At 36.2% G+C, this 16,173-nt stretch overlaps 1 protein-coding gene across 6 annotated transcripts; it reads right to left on the reverse strand.

The window, feature by feature from the left end:
- Positions 1-284: 284 nt before the first annotated feature.
- LOC145222948 (uncharacterized) lies at positions 285-14,578 on the reverse strand. 6 transcript variants are annotated; one of them, XM_080089205.1, is made up of 8 exons: positions 14,321-14,578; positions 13,960-14,048; positions 12,502-12,868; positions 3,599-3,711; positions 2,906-3,035; positions 2,668-2,736; positions 1,596-1,659; positions 285-1,229 (listed from the first exon to the last, which is right to left on the reverse strand). In XM_080089205.1, exons 3-8 carry the CDS (start codon positions 12,847-12,849, stop codon positions 736-738), a joined length of 1,218 nt encoding a protein of 405 aa, XP_079945331.1. In that variant the 5' UTR covers positions 12,850-12,868; positions 13,960-14,048; positions 14,321-14,578; the 3' UTR covers positions 285-735. The 6 variants fall into 6 exon arrangements, with proteins under 6 accessions (XP_079945331.1, XP_079945330.1, XP_079945332.1 ...); XM_080089204.1 differs by having other exon boundaries at positions 13,960-14,578; XM_080089206.1 differs by lacking the exons at positions 13,960-14,048; positions 14,321-14,578 and adding an exon at positions 13,676-13,927.
- Between the last annotated feature and the right edge of the window lie 1,595 nt (positions 14,579-16,173).

Genomic DNA, 16,173 nt, shown 5'->3' on the forward strand with positions numbered 1-16,173 from the left:
CTTGGTGATTTTGATAATGTAAGCAGAGAATAAGGAAGATATTAGTAACGTAACTTTATTTGCCTACAATATCGAAGTATGTTTTTTTGGAAATGGCTCTGGGTAGAACCAATTGAACTGACCAAACTAATCAATAGTCAGTTATACGTTGAAAAACGAGACATGCAATTTGAGTGGCGAAAAAGATTGAGGCAAGTTTGTAAAAAAAGGTGTCTAGTTTCGGGTTTGTGCGATGCAGTATCAAGGCGAGAAGTTGTTACTCAATTGGATTTTAACAGCCGGGAGTCGGAATGATCACGTGTAATAAAAGGTGCAATAAAAACCTCATCCCAAATCCGGCGGCAACACAAACAAAATAGCTCATGTACAAACGCTCCAGAAACAATATGAAAGAAGTCATGTACATTTGAACCGTGCATTGAGACGAAAATGGCTACTCACCATAAAACCGAAGGTAACAAAAACTGGCCCACAAGGGCCCTAAGGAAGTACATTAAAAATTACTGTCGCATGTACATAACATATCGCGTAGTGAGCTGTTTAGCGCAAGGTAAGTACAACACATTATTACGGCACCGTTTACATGCAAAGACAATTACGAAAGCACAAATGATCAAAAAGCAACGATGAACGGAACATGTACAAAGGAAGAATAACACACAATTGGCAAGAGTCAAGCGAAAAACGGTTATGAATCTATGCACATATGGAACTGATATTGGGGATGGAACATGATTAGAGAGCTTCTTCTACATCTATATCACGGTTTGGAGGTTTAACATCACTTTTAGCGTATTTAAAACGCAGCTTGTAAGGTAGCGCATTTTGGGCAACGCTTTTCTGCGCGGAAATCTCTTTGGCATCAACTCTTGACTGCTCTGGTTCTTTCTTTATGGAAAATCCGTTGGTCAAAACATCTTGATAACTCTCTTGACTACCGGCGGGTTTTGGCTGTTTACACACACCAGTGCAAAAACTTTTAGACGATTCTTCCTTTGGTAATTGAAACTCATCGCAATTGTAAGTGTTCGACCGCCGGGACTTAGTTGACAAATCAATAGCTGGTACATCCACACTCACCTGATTATCACATTTAGATTGGTTTAGAATGGAGTCAGACAAGTTGGGCACCACTTGTTGATGGTTGAGCAGTGGTACAGCAGTAATATTTTTGGAGGGCATGTCATCTATCACAGCATGGGAGTTATAACTGTCACTGGATATTCCAACTGAAAAACACATGCTGTATTAATTGTTTCTGTCAAGTCGGAAAGAGTTGTACAATCCAACACAGAAATAGTTAATTTTTTATCTCTGGTATGAAAACAAGCCTTAAAGTAGCCCATTAATTGTTTCACAATGCTCAGTTAACTTTGTTCTGTGCAAGGCTTTCTTAAAAATTTGTTTTCATGACTATAAAATTTGTTAATTACAATATGGTTTGCTTACGACAACCTAAAATCTTTCTGTTATTATGGTATTGCAAAATAACCCAAGTCCTGAAAAATGAAGGGTTAGTAAAGTTCACAACTGTAACTTAGGTCCAGAGATAAAGCAATCACCCTTGTTAGTGAAAGTTTTGTATTTACTAGCACCTTTACTTGTGTTAAGCTTGCAGTGATGAAATGGACAAGTCTGTGAGACAATGCCTGGTTGATTCTGAAACCAAAATACAAACAAGTCCAGCTTTGCAATCAGTATAAGGGTTTCTCAGCAGATATATTCAGTGCACATGCCTATTTTGAAACAGGCACATATTTACTATATTATTTTACACCAATCCCAAATTTGGCAACGATTTTTATAAACTTGTTTGTCGCTGCAAACAAAACAGATGCAAAGTTGTTAGTTGGGCATTATATGAATAAGAATACATATACAATAATGACTCAATTTACAAAACATTTAAATTTCTTTCAATTTAAAAACTGTTAAAAACTCGACACAATTTAGGGTGTTGATGAAGTCGCTGGTGGAGATATAATGTGAAACACAACAATTAACACACCACAATTGCATGTTCTACTAACTGTCTCAATTTTAACAAATTAAGATTTTTAAAAATGTGACCCATTTTAGAGGACATCTCGATAACAGGTTATGGCCATAATGAGAAACTCAACAGTTGGCTCCTGGTAACACAGGTGTTTAAAAAAGCAAAGCTTGTTATGATTCAGACTGATTGGGTGATAGAGTCAAGCAAAACAGATAACTGTATCTTCTGTAAAAGTTTCATTCTAATCCATCAAATTTGAGGTTCAATCGCGTGACGTCATGAATGATTCGGCCAAATTTATTCGGCAAAGATGCAGAGTATTCGGTTTCGGCCGAACCGAAGTTTAGCAAATTCGGTACATCACTACTTATAATTACTTTAAGTTTGTGTTTGTGATTTTTTTGTGTTTGTATACATATTGTTCACAAACATTTTGATTAATTTAGACCTAATTGCAACAACATTTTCTGATGCTATTATGCAGTGCATATGTTTTCCAACTTGTGTTGAGAGCATAACAGATTGGGGAAGCAAACAGACAGATAACATACTGAGTGCCACAGATGTTACATGTCAGTGTATTCCATATTCTCTAAATTTGCATATTGTGTCAATTAGTTCCTGCTAATGCGGGCCTTGCTGAAATTGCCCATAACACGTGCAATACTAACTTGTGTTAGATTGGCAGCAGTGGTAACCAGTGTTCTGTCATCGCTCGAAGAAATTTCACCATATTTAAGCTGCAAATAAAAACAGGGAAAATGAAAGTTGGCAAAAAAGGTTGGAAATAGGAAAAAGCATGCACGTTTACAGCATGACCATACAGAAACATATAAACCCACTGACCCCACCCAAAAGTTTAAAATTGATGAGCCCACTTTAAAACTTTAAACTAATTTTCAACTTTACCTGTAACACAACAAAAATGTTTTTAACCTTAATGGAGTGCAACTCTTCTTTCAACAACTTGTTTTCTTGGGAAAGGATCAGAACCTTTTCTTCCAAAACAGAATCAATGGTTCTCCTTTTTTCCCTTGACCTATGATAATATAATTTATTCAAGAAATGACATTTACTGCAGAAAAAAAAAACATGAAGGGTGGTATGAAAATTAGGTTAAATTGGTAAAATACAAATTAACCAAATTAATAACAAACTAGAAAAGTGACTTAGCACATTTCGCCATTGCACATACACTACAACCTATTATGAAACATTAATATATTTACTATACCTATATTATTTGGTTTCTGCATGCAGAAAGGGTTCCCCATGCAAAGTTGAAAATAATGCATTTCAAGCGATAACCAAGAGAAAGTTTGTAGAGGTGTTTTAAGCAACAACCAACAATGCCTCTGCTGCTAACACCCCTTAACTGAAATGTGCAAAGACGTCCACCAAGTAATGCCATGACGTGTAATATATATCTGGTTGCCTACATAACACTTTTACACCAGAGAAACCTTTTGTTTGTGGTGTCCAGCTACAAAAACGTTTTGCACTTTTGGGGCTAGTGGGGTAAATACTGGGGTTATCAAGTCAAATGCTTTGGGGAAGGGTTGCCATAATAATTATCTATTTCCAATAAATTTAAGTAAATACTTCCGTGCTGCTTCGTTATTTTTTCTTCTCTTCTGCCAATAATATTCATCTTTTCTTTCGTTAGGAACAAAATGTCTACTTTTCCGACTTGGACAACTTCCTTTGGGTGTTACCTAAACAAGAAAAATAATGTGAACTTGTTTCAGAGTTTCAGAACTAAACCAAAAACTAAATGCATGATAGGGTTGTTGTCTTAATCTTAATGCCTTTTTTATTTTTCTTAGCTTATTTAATCATAGATTGTTACTTATCCATGGTAATCATGGAATTTGTTCATATAAATGTGGTCAGATAATGCGGCAATTTCGTACTTTTTAGTCTGTGCAAATTTTTATGCCCCGATGATAAGACAACTAAAATGAATTCGAAAATATTCAAGGTGACATAGTGGTGACAAAGTCACATGGTCAAAAATGGTTAAAACCTTCAGATGTTACATGGTATACTTTAAACATGGAATTTATAAATGATTGCTACAGTGGGGTACTTCTAAGGCAACCTAACTGAAATATGACTTAATTACAGATTAACCTGCTGACTTTCCAAGCCTTACACTGTATGGTAATTAGTTTTTGGTTTAATGTTTTAACACAATGGGCATAAATACCTTTCATTTGAAAGTAATAATATAGTATCAGCAGTTTTTTTGCATCATTTATTCTAAAACGTCCTGTTTGCTGCTAAAGTAAGTGCTAAACCATGACATGTTGTAATAATGTATTGTGGAATACTTGATTTGCTGCAACTGAAGTATAGAAGAACAGCAACATTTAACTAAATTTTTTTTAGGTACACTCTAATGCAGGGGTTCTTAACCTGGGGTGCACGCACCCCCAAGGGGTGCGGGAACTGTTCCTAGGGGGTGCGAGGATGCTGAATCATTAAGGTTGGTTAGGTATATTCTGTTTAAGCAATTACAAAAGGGGGAGCGAAAATTGGTTAGTGATTTGAAAGGGGGTGCGAAAATTGGTTGGTGATTTGAAAGGGGTGCAGCAAGGAAAAAAGGTTAAGAACCACTGCTCTAATGGTTGAACCCTTCTTCTGATAAATGGTGCGGTGCCCTTTGTCACATTGAACAACCCTGTAGGTCAGTGGTTCCCAACCCCCTAGGGGTCCGTGAGATGGTTTCAGGGGGTCCGTGGAGGTAAACGTTTTTAGTACCATTAACCAACAGTACAATATTTTTAGGTTTCAAAACCGTTTTACAATCCTGCATACAAGTTCAAACTATTTACCAAATCTGTAGGTCAGGAAAAATTACATTTTGGTGATTTGTTACGTCCATTTGTGACATCACAACACACATGAATAATAGACTTTATGGTGCTTTGTTTAAGCTTTGTTCACTAGAAAATTTATTTCTTGGTTGCATTGACTGCTACAGTACTGAAGGTTGATTTAAATGCTGCCCAAAAAAGTATAAAAACATATGCAAGAAACAAAAAACATAGAAAGACTTAAAAAAAAAAAATTACATTGGGAGTCCGCAGACCCATACAATTTATAAAAGGGGTCTGTGACTACAAAAAGGTTGGGAACAACTGCTATAGGTGAAACAAACACTTCAAAAAGGCAGTTAGGCCACTAGATATAACAAAATAGGATTAAGTTTGTAACATAAATATATAACTTTCATTCATTCAATTGCAGTTAATCATAATACATTTGGAAAATTTAGTAGGAAAAACTTTAACATTTGCTTTAACAACAACTTGTCTGCAATAGAGAGAAAAAAACAAAAGAAGGAAGGCCACTTAAACAAAAGAAGGCCACTTTACATACAGTGTCACCAACTTATGTGTGTATTATACCAATGGTAGTTGAGAAGGGTTATGTCTTGTCTTGTATATATATAGGGAATTATTGTACTCTGGGCAACAAAAGGTTAAGAAAGAAGCAGAAACATTTAAACATGACAGTTAACTATCAATTAAAGTGGTGAGAGGTTACAGTAAGTAATAAGTGAAAAATAGTGTCAGGAACTTGGTCATGTGACTGTTATAATTTTCTAGTGAATAATGACAATGCTATCTCGTAAAATGCAAATATTGTTTCTCGAAATTCAACCGGAAAACTGCAGCTTTTCTACCTAATTTATCATGAAGCCATGGAGGCTTAAATCTAAGAACAAGTAAAGCAATGACAACATATTTGTAAAAAAAACATTTAAACCCCTTATTTTATAACAGGTTTTTATAAAATGTTTCATAAAAGTTTGACTTATTTTAGTTCAGGGGTGGGCAACCTGCGGCCCGCGTGCAGCCCTTCTTTAAAGGTTGTGCGGCCCGCAGAGATGCTTGCATTTCAAAAGTACTGGCAAACGAGTCCAATTATTACATATTTTTGAGCTGATAAATGCGCATGATGCTAGTTTTCTGCGACCTGGCAAAATGTGGCTAGAATCAAATACGAATTATACTTGTAATTTAGAATATTTGGTAAGCAACAAAGCAAAATCACTTTGTGTTATACACAGGCGCGGCCCACTATCCAACTTTGACATTTGTAATTGGCCCCACAGAAACAAAGGTTGCCCACCCCTGTTTTAGGGGATTAGGTTGGGCGGTGTAAGTTGAAAGTAATACACAACAATGACATGTTGCACAGGCTGTAAAAATCTGTTGCAATTGCTAAACTTCACCTCAGGTCTGGCAAGGTAGCTGGTGGGCTGAATAAAACATAGCAATAAACATACTAAAATGTCATGTTACAGTTTAATTTTTTTCAAATCCATGCATAATTTAATAATTTAGCCCATTTTGCATGGGGCATTGGGGTAACCGGTAAGGCAAGAAGAGTTTTATATCTAAAAAGGTTTGGTTTCAGACTTTCAGTTGAATCTAGACTATTTATTTAATAAAATCCATGCCCCATTAAAATTGTTAAATCAGTTTTTAATGCAAATTAAAAAAAGGATTTTGTACATCACTTAACATTATCATAAAAAATATTTTGAAAGAGAAAGGTTTATTCCATTTAAGCTACCTGCCATTTTTAGCTGTTAGCAACAATAAACACAAAAGACACTACATCTTACATACTCATTAACTACATACATAACTAGAATAGTGGTTTTCCTATATATTGCCAGTTTATATATATATATACACTACATCATATTTAACGATATATCACATATACCATTTACTATATTAAAATGGATATATATTTGGCACCTACATTTCATTGGGTCCCTATCTTTTTCCTGGCACTTTATAACATAATTGTTTCTGCAAGCATAATCTAATGGGTCCCCACACATATGGATATGCGATTTGGTAACAGTAAAAATAGGGCACAATCATTGTTAAACTGAACTAGTGGTTTTCCTATATATTCCATTTTACAGAAACTGTGCCATATTTACGCACCATCCATAATTGTAAGGGATATACATTCAGTATGGCACCAATATTTTTGCGGCCTGTTATAACATAATTGTTTTGCAAGCAAAAACCAATGGGTCCCCACACACACATATATTTTGAATTCTTAACAGAATGAATGGCACATGCATATGGTAGGTAAGAATTTGGGGTCAATGCAAAGCTCCAGACGACAGAGGTTAGCGTCGATTTTTCACGGTTTCATTTCCATCAGCGATCATTGTCTCAGCATGAGAATGTTGTTTGATAAAGATATGGCACTGATCATGGCAGGAGGGGCCTGTCGTTAACCGCCATGAGACACAAAACTGCGTGATACAACAATTGCATAACTAACGTTTTTAAATAATCTACAAACATGTCTTATTTGCACAGTGCAAAAAGACTGCCTGATAGCATGTCCATTATGCGCGAGGCCGAGATATTCGCTTTTCAGTGGGCAGGTTTGCGCTTTTCGCGCCCAATTCGGCTTTTATTCGACATGGAGTTGCGCGTTGTTTTCACAAGGTGGAAAATGGATGAGTCCAACTATTTAAACTTTTAACAAAGTTTCAACATTTTTTCGTCAATAGCCCTTTGTTTGTTGAATTAGGATTTTTAATCTGCACATAGCATTCCCTGGTGCCGTTAAGTTTCTACATGCCAACAACACGATTGCTTAGCTGGGCTTTTATGTCCAAAACCTATTCTGAAACAGTTTTATTAATGCTTTCAGTTTAAGAAGTCATGTTACACAGGTGTAACAAATCATGCTGCGTTGTCGCTCTATGTTTCGAAACACAAATAAGTTGACCTACATTAACGTTTACAGCGCAATATAACTAACATCGTAACATCTTAATTCCAACCAGTGAGAAAATGGTCAAGTGGCGACTGCGTTCATGCGTGAAGCAGAGGCATTTTTCCATGCGCCACTATCGTCAATCACTCCCATTGCATCAGCTTTGCACTAAGCGAGCACAAATTTGACAAAAGACAGCATGTAAAAACATATTTGGGGCTGTAAGAGTAATTACTGAGCCGATTGCACTGAAATCTTTAACAGCCAACAAGGAGCACCTTATCCACAGCTGTTTAAAATTTCAGCAGGTTAAGTCTTGTATTTCTGACCTCATTAACATGTGAACAAACAAACAAATATTTGGGGGTAAAGGGGTGAAAATGGATATATACAACTTCAAGTTACAAAATACTTTAAAATACGCTGCAATGTACCAATAAAAAAAGTATGAAACTCTAGAATCATCTGCTTTAGCAAGTATAGCCGTTTTTAAAACTAGAATGGTGGCTTTCTGATATACTTCCATTTTATATATTTTATACGATATTTACCAATTTACTATACACATCATTTGATTTACACATATGATTGTTTTTGTCAACAAAAACTAATGGGTCCCCACACGCGTGTTTGTGCGGATTTACGGTAAACAAATGTTGCGGTGATTTTTAAATTCTTAAGAACAAATTTTTAGAAAGCGTTAACCCAACAATGAAAAATTTTGTTGTATTTTTTGCACTATTATTGTCGTATAATTACAAAAACATTAAAAAAGAACGAAACAAATACTTTCAATTTAATCTCTTGCTTCGACCCAGATATTGTCGTCCAAGGTCGGGTTTTAAACACAATTTTTTCTAGAAAGCTGTAACAGTTGTGTTACAGACAATTGAAAAGCGATTTGCTGCAAGTGTATACATAACTTTTCATTTAACTTTGTTTCGCAAAACGAGTTTTTCAATTAAATTTGTTTCGCAAAATGAGTACCATTGACCTGTAGGAACCTTTAGGGTGCACACACCAAACGACTGTTTGACCTTTTGACACCGTTTTCAATAGCACGCCGTCCTTGGTGTTCAACAACACCGTTTGACCTAATTTATACATGCCTTGAGTATTGGATTCAAAAAAAAAAAAAAAAACGCTACGTTATGGCGAAAGAAAGTTCTAAACTGTGTTAGTAATACCTACTAATTGACCTTAAGTAACCCGTGGTCATGCAGCGGCCAACCTAACAACGAGCATTTAAAAAACTTTTATCTTGCAAAAAAGTCAAGTTTATTTTTTCATATTTAGTTTGTTTAACAAAGTTTTGCTTGACATTATACGAAACCGAAGCACGCTTATTAGGTTTAAATCGCGTCATATGTGTGAAACCTTTGCCAAAACTGAAAATGTGAGTGATAACTTAATAAAACGACATAGCATTGCTGTGCAAAACAGCTGATTTCTAATCACCGAAACGACATCTCGTAAAACGTCTGTCCGACGTCAAGCTGAGCCCTCCCGCTCTGCCCTATTATTCGTAAACGTACTCTCTTGGGACTTCTGCCTACAGTGTCTTTCTTGACCAAACGAGCGTTAGACACATTTACGTTTCGGGGGCCTGTGGGTGAACCGCTGGGTCATTCGGGGTCAAACTTCAGGTGGACCAAGTTCAGATTAATATCTAACATATGTCCAAATTTGAATAAATTTGAAGCACTCTTTCTTTACTAAACGAGCGTTACAAACCAGCGTTAAAAATTTTACGTTTCGGGGGCCTGTGGGTGAACCGCTGGGTAATTTGGGGTCAAACTTGAGGTGGACCAAATTTGGATTAATATCTAACATATGTCAAAATTTGAATAAATTTGAAGCACTCTTTCTTGACCAAACGAGCGTTACAAACCAGCGTTAGACAGAAAAAAGAAAAAAAAAATACGGACAAAAACAATATGTGTCCCCTTCAGGGAAGGGGACCCATAACTAGAAGGGTGGCTTAGCACATATTGCCATTGCACATATACTATGACCTATTTCGTAATGTGTCCCATATCAGCCCTGTATTTTATACCTTTAGTTGTTTCTGCAAGCAGAAACTCATGGGTCCCCCACACATGCAAAGTTGTAAATAATGCATTTTTTGAAATAACTATAATAAATTTTGGTGCTATGAGTTTAAACAGGACGAAAAAAAGTCTGCAGAAATAATCATGCTGTGTGAGATAGAAACTACACAAGTCACATTTAATTCGGCAATTGTTTGCAAAATTTACCTATTTTAGGGATTAGTAGGGCTACATGGTAAAAATCAACAATCAACACCTCAAATGGCATACTCTACGAACTGTCCAAATTTTATGAAATTCAGACATTGTTTAAAAAGTTAACCCTTTCAGGGGGCTAATGGGGTAACTGATGAGACTCTAAGACAAAAGTGACAATCGACGCCTAAAGATGACTTTGCACAAACTGAAAAAAATTTCAAACAACTCAGCCAATGTTGACAAATTACACCAATTTTAGGGGTTAATGGGGTAAAGGTGGGTCTTACAGGGTAAAACACACCAATGAATAATGTACTCAAAACTGTCTAACTTCCATATACAGTTCTGACATTGTTTAAAACTTCACCCATTTTAAGGGGCTAGTGAGGTAAATATTGGGGCTACAGGGTGAAACAAAATAATCAACAGCTAATTATGGCAAAATGAACAAACTGTCCAAATTTCATCCAATTCCTGCATTGTTTTACAAATTTACCCATTTTAGGGGACTAGTAGGGAAATATTGGGGTCACAGGGTGAAACATAACTATCGTCAGCTTATTATAGCAAAATGAACAAACTGTCCAAATTTCATTCAATTCGGACATTGTTTAAAATTTCGCCCATTTTAGGGGGCTAATGGGGTAACTGATGGGTTTTAACACCCAGAAGTATAAAATATGAAACTACAATGAACTAATCGACAGTCATGTAAAATATTATCCAAATCGGACAATGTTTAAAATTCTGACCACTAGGGGTGTTATTGGCAACATTCCTTAATGTTTCTGACACCATAAGGCTGTTAATACCCCCTCTGACCGGCATGTCCAAAACGCCTACAAAGTAATGCACAAACACATGTCCCATATGTTCTGTTGCCTATACTATACCGTTACATCACAAAAATCTTTCGTTTGTGGTGCGCAGCAACATACAAAAACGTTTTACATTTTAGGGTCTAGCAGGGTAAATACTGGGGTTATTACGTCAAACGAAGCAGATGGCACATCTACATAACTATATCTACCATCTGTGAAAGTTTCATCCAAATCCACCAAAGATTTCATGGCAAAAGTGCATGGACAAACTTCACCGGAGAAAAAAGAAAAAAAAAAACTGAGTGAAATCAATATGCGTCCCCTTCAAGGAAGGGGGCCCATAATTACACGTTTTGGGGGGCTGTGGGTGAACCGCGGGATCAAACGAGGTCAAAATTCACATGGAACATCTTTAGACCAACATCTATAATGTGTGTAAATTTAAAAAAGTTTAAAAACCATTCTTTCTTGACCAAAATGTGGGAACAAATCTGTGTTAGATGGAAAAAAAGAAAAAAAATATAGACAAAAACAATATGCGTCCCCTTCAGGGAAGGGGGCCCATGATTATCTATACATGTAACCGATATACATTTGTCACCTAATTTTAATTTGGTTTCCATATTTATCCGGTATTTGACAACACGATTGTTTCTACAAGCAGAAACCAATGGGTTCCCTTGACACATGTGCATGTAAATTAGCAACAACATGTTTAAATTAAGATAGACATAAGCTCTAATCAAAAGCAATAAAAGAAGTAACCAAACTTGACTCAAACTGTATTTATACTATACAAAAAATCAAAAAACAACCTATAAATCTACATAACATGGGCTTTAAGAGTAGTTAAAAAGATGGTTGTGCTAAAATCTTAAACAACACAAAATGAGCATCATAATGATTGCAAAAAAATGAGCACATCAAGAGTTGGTGAAAAAAGTTAAAAATAGCTGAATTTAACCAAAAGTTACAAAATGAAAATTTTTAATAATTGCAATGCACTGTCCAACAATATATATATATTATATTTTTATATATATATATAAATAACCGATTTTTTATTTGGAGGGCCTGTGGGTCAAATATGGCCAAACTTTGTAAGGATGAACTTCAGGTAACTAACTACAATGTGGATAAATTTAAACATGTGGAATACATCAGCATTAGACCTAAAAATTACAATTTTTTTTCGTTCTGGACTGATATTTTCATTTCGTTCCGGTCTGACCGAAATAAATTTATAACGTTATTTTTCGGTATTTCGGTCTTAACAAAAGAACATTTCTTTGTGGTCTTTACAACTATTAAGCGAAAAAGAAAAAAGTTGCAACACACAACAATTATTGTTGGTAGTTGTTACGTCACATAACATTTGTCAATGATGGTCAAACGGATGTAAATTGTGGAGCTTCAATTTTTATTATAGTTCAACGGCGCGAAATTTTCAGCAATTGTTTCATGATAAATGTCCAGAACGAAATACCGAAATAAAAAATATTGGTATTTCGTTCCGTTCCGGTATCTTGAATATTTTTTATTTAGGTATTTCGTTCCGGTATAACATTCCGTTCCATTATGAAACACTGCTAAATTGCACACACCAAAGATCCAAATATCACAAACCAATCTTGTTCAATTTTTATATATATCTATGCCTACCTACCACAAATTGTGTGACAGAATTGAGATTTTGCACATGCGAATTGAGTAATGTTGAAGGATGTGGAAAGCGAGGATGTCCCTTCCCAAAGGCAGAAGTCTGTATTTCCAATAGTCTTGATGATCCAACATTATTGGGGAAACTAACAACCAGATCTCCATTGCGTGAACATTCTCTCACAAGATGCAAACTATGCCCATGGTGATTGTTGTTGTTTAGCAAAGAATCCTGGTTGGCAGTACCACTATCCAAAAGTCCTGTAGATGCTTTGGTACATTCCATTTGTTTGGCATCAACACTGTGGTTGTCGGGTTTATTATTAAGGCTACATGGCAATGGGTTCATGCTCATGGCAAGACATCATTTAGTTCTGTGTAACAATAAGGTATGGGTTATAGTTACAATACAAGGAAAATATAGATCAGATATCTCCCTGTGGATAAAATTTTGAGTTAGCTTTTCTGTGTATGCAGTGTTTTTTTAAGGTGTTTTGGGGGACCGAAACGGTCCCCCAAATTTCTCCAGCGGTTTCCCAAAATTTGCCAGTAGCCTAATAAATAATTCGTTTAAGCAAATATGGCTATTTTTTGGTATTTAAATGAAACACTTGCGGTCTCTTAAAACTACTTAGCGGTCACCCAAACCAAACCTTAAAAAAAAACCTGTGTGTATGTATTAACCCTTTTATACTACATTCTATTCAACAGTTTTCCACATAAGCCGTTTGCACATGTTTAAAAGACATTTCATTTCATTCAATTTGGTATCCACCTTTACCTGGGATTTAACAATAGAAATGTTTGTGCAATGTGCAAGCAGAAAGAAATGGTTCACAACATACATGCAGTTTTGAAATTCAGTCGGTTCGCACCGGTTTAATAGAACCGTCTCACGAAATTTTATGATTTTAGTTAGCATTACTGGTTACTGGCAATACATATTGTAACAGAGCCGGCAGAAAAATATGACTTTTGTGATGGAACCAGCTGACAAAAAAAATGGAATCCCACCACCGCATACATGTATATGCAAATTTGTTAAATTCAACCCGAACATTAGTTTTTTGCCCATATTAACTCCACATCATTAGCATGTTTAAAGTATAAAAAACTACATACAAAATATGCATCAAATATTTTAGAGAAGGGTGAAAAATAAATGAATCAAACTAACCCACTTTGTTTTTGGAATTTAACAAACCAATGATGTCTGAAACTCCTGCCTTTATAAAGTATAGAATATTTGGTAAAAGATAACTTTACTATACTCTAGCTGAGACTCAGAGCTCAAAAATAAAGTTGAAAAATAGTCCAACTGATGGGTGACAAAATAAAAACATGCATTAGCCATTAACTACGCTGAACATGTTAATTGTGCAATGTGCATTAACCATTAACATAAAAATGCAGACAATAACGTCGAATTTCGACAAATACACAATAAGAGAAAGAATCAAATTACAATGAGTGCTGGTCTGATTGCTTGATTGATGCATTGCCATTGACCAGATCACCAGAGTGAAGCCAGCGAGCAATCGCTTTGCGCTAAAACTAAAAAAGATACGATACTGAAATTTTGACACAATATTCTACGCTTTCAAAGCTTTTCAGCGCACAAACTTTCGAAAAAAAATATTTTTCAGTTATTAATACGCGTATTTTGAAATTAATATTCAACGATATGAACGTCATAACGCCAGGGGTGCTCCATATAATGTCTTTCAAAGTTTTCTCCTGAACACAAGCTTCAAAATAAGCCCAAACACAATGTTCTAGCAAATCGGAATCGTGTCGAAATATTAATGACAATATGCCATATTCACCAAAATCATATTCGATGTGCGCTGGCCTTAAAATTCACCGCTGCCCTGTGAGATTTTAATCATCGTTGAAATGATACGCTTCACTGGATAATGCCTCCAAGGTAAATTTTTCTTGCGGGACGACCACAATTGTTTGTTTGTTTTTTATCTGCATTCTTGGTAAAATAACAGTGTGAAGACCAGCAGACTAACTGTTTCAAATATTTAATATGATTCGCCTTGATCATGCCGAACTGGAGCCCCGCTCCAGAGCCCCGCTCCAGAGCCCTCACTCACCCGTACCAGATTATTTATGCTAAAGCAGTGGTTCTCAACGGGGCTTTTGCTCACAATAATTGGGCGATTGGGGGGCGCCGGGAAAAGATAGAGCATGTAAAACGAAACAAAACGTCAAAGTCATTTTTGTCATATCTCTTCCATCAGCGACCAGTAAAAGTAGATTTGACTATTCACTGTACTTTGTTTGCTGCGTGTTTTTGATGGTGATGTCACAATGTATTTTATACAAATCACAATGGGTCATTTGTCGGGGCTTGTCTGCGCTTTGAAAGCAAAATTTGCAGGTAGCAATTGACTTGTGCTTGGCCGAACCGAGCTAGAATCCGAGTACTTGGAACCGAGCATCGCATTTTTTTATGCTCGACGCTCGCATTAACTAAGCTGTTAGACCAGGGGTCACCAAACTACGGCAAACTCCGACGTCATTTCATCCGGCCTTCGCGAGTGTTTGGTCCTAATATATATCTTGGAAAAACTAAAGCTTGAGTTAAACGTTAAAAGTTAATTTATTGTAAAAGTATTTCTGCATCAACATGTAGGACTAAGTTCACCTAATTTTACAGAACGCACAAAATGATCCAAAAGTTGTTAGTTTCATCACAGACCAAACCAAAACTATCAATGCCTTCATTATTGTGCGCGAACAAACGGCTTTGTATTGCTAATTGTGATGGAAAAAATGAGTTTTGCCTGTAGAAGAGATTCAATAATTTTCAAAACAATTTTACTATTTGACAGTAGCACGATCTGACTTTAATAAAGATTGCACTTTTGTGGGTCCCGGAAAGACGCGCGTTAGGGCTTGCAACCTATGTAGCCGTCGCAAGATATTTTTAATGTTATCCGGCCCGCAGTGAAAAGTTTGGTGATCCCCGCGTGCTGCGTTAGACAATCACTACAAAACCGTACTACGAAACACGAATTGATTACTTGCTTATTACACAATATAATGTAACGCCTAGCTTCCCAACCTTTTCCAGCCCACGGCCCACTTTAAAAAAAAATTTTTTGGCGGACCACTTTTTTGGCGGCAGTTTATTTACTGTTGTGACGCGACAATCGCAGTTTGGGTGTGAATAAAAGCTTTGTTTAACGTGAAACTTGATGCGGCTTTTATAGTGAGTAATAATTAAGTTTGTTTTTTTGATAATATAGTTAAACTTGAAAGCAGGGTTGGGTAACGAGTCCAATCAGTCGAGTCTCAAGTCAAGTCAGTAGCGGTTCGAGTCCCAAGTTAAGTCGAGTCAGTAGCGGTTCGAGTCTCAAGTCGAGTCAAGTCAAATGAGGTTCGAGTCTCAAGTCGAGTCAAGTCATTAGCGGTTCGAGTCAAGGCAAGTCCCAAAATGTTTTTGCAAGGAAAGGTTAAATGTTTAGATAGTTAATCTATTTGAATGGTTTATCGCGACTTTTTTACCTTAACAACGGACACCGCTTTATTACAGTGAACATATCCCATCAACGTCCCTTTCTTAAAGTAGGGTCAACTTTAACGCAACACGTTAATTGACACTCATTAAACAGCGTGGAAAAGAACGTCAATCTGTTCAAAGCAGTTTTTCAAAACCAAACATTCA

The sequence above is a fragment of the Phallusia mammillata genome, chromosome 4 (assembly GCF_965637545.1).
Source record: "Phallusia mammillata chromosome 4, kaPhaMamm4.hap1.1, whole genome shotgun sequence".
NCBI classification, from domain to species: Eukaryota; Metazoa; Chordata; class Ascidiacea; order Phlebobranchia; family Ascidiidae; genus Phallusia; species Phallusia mammillata.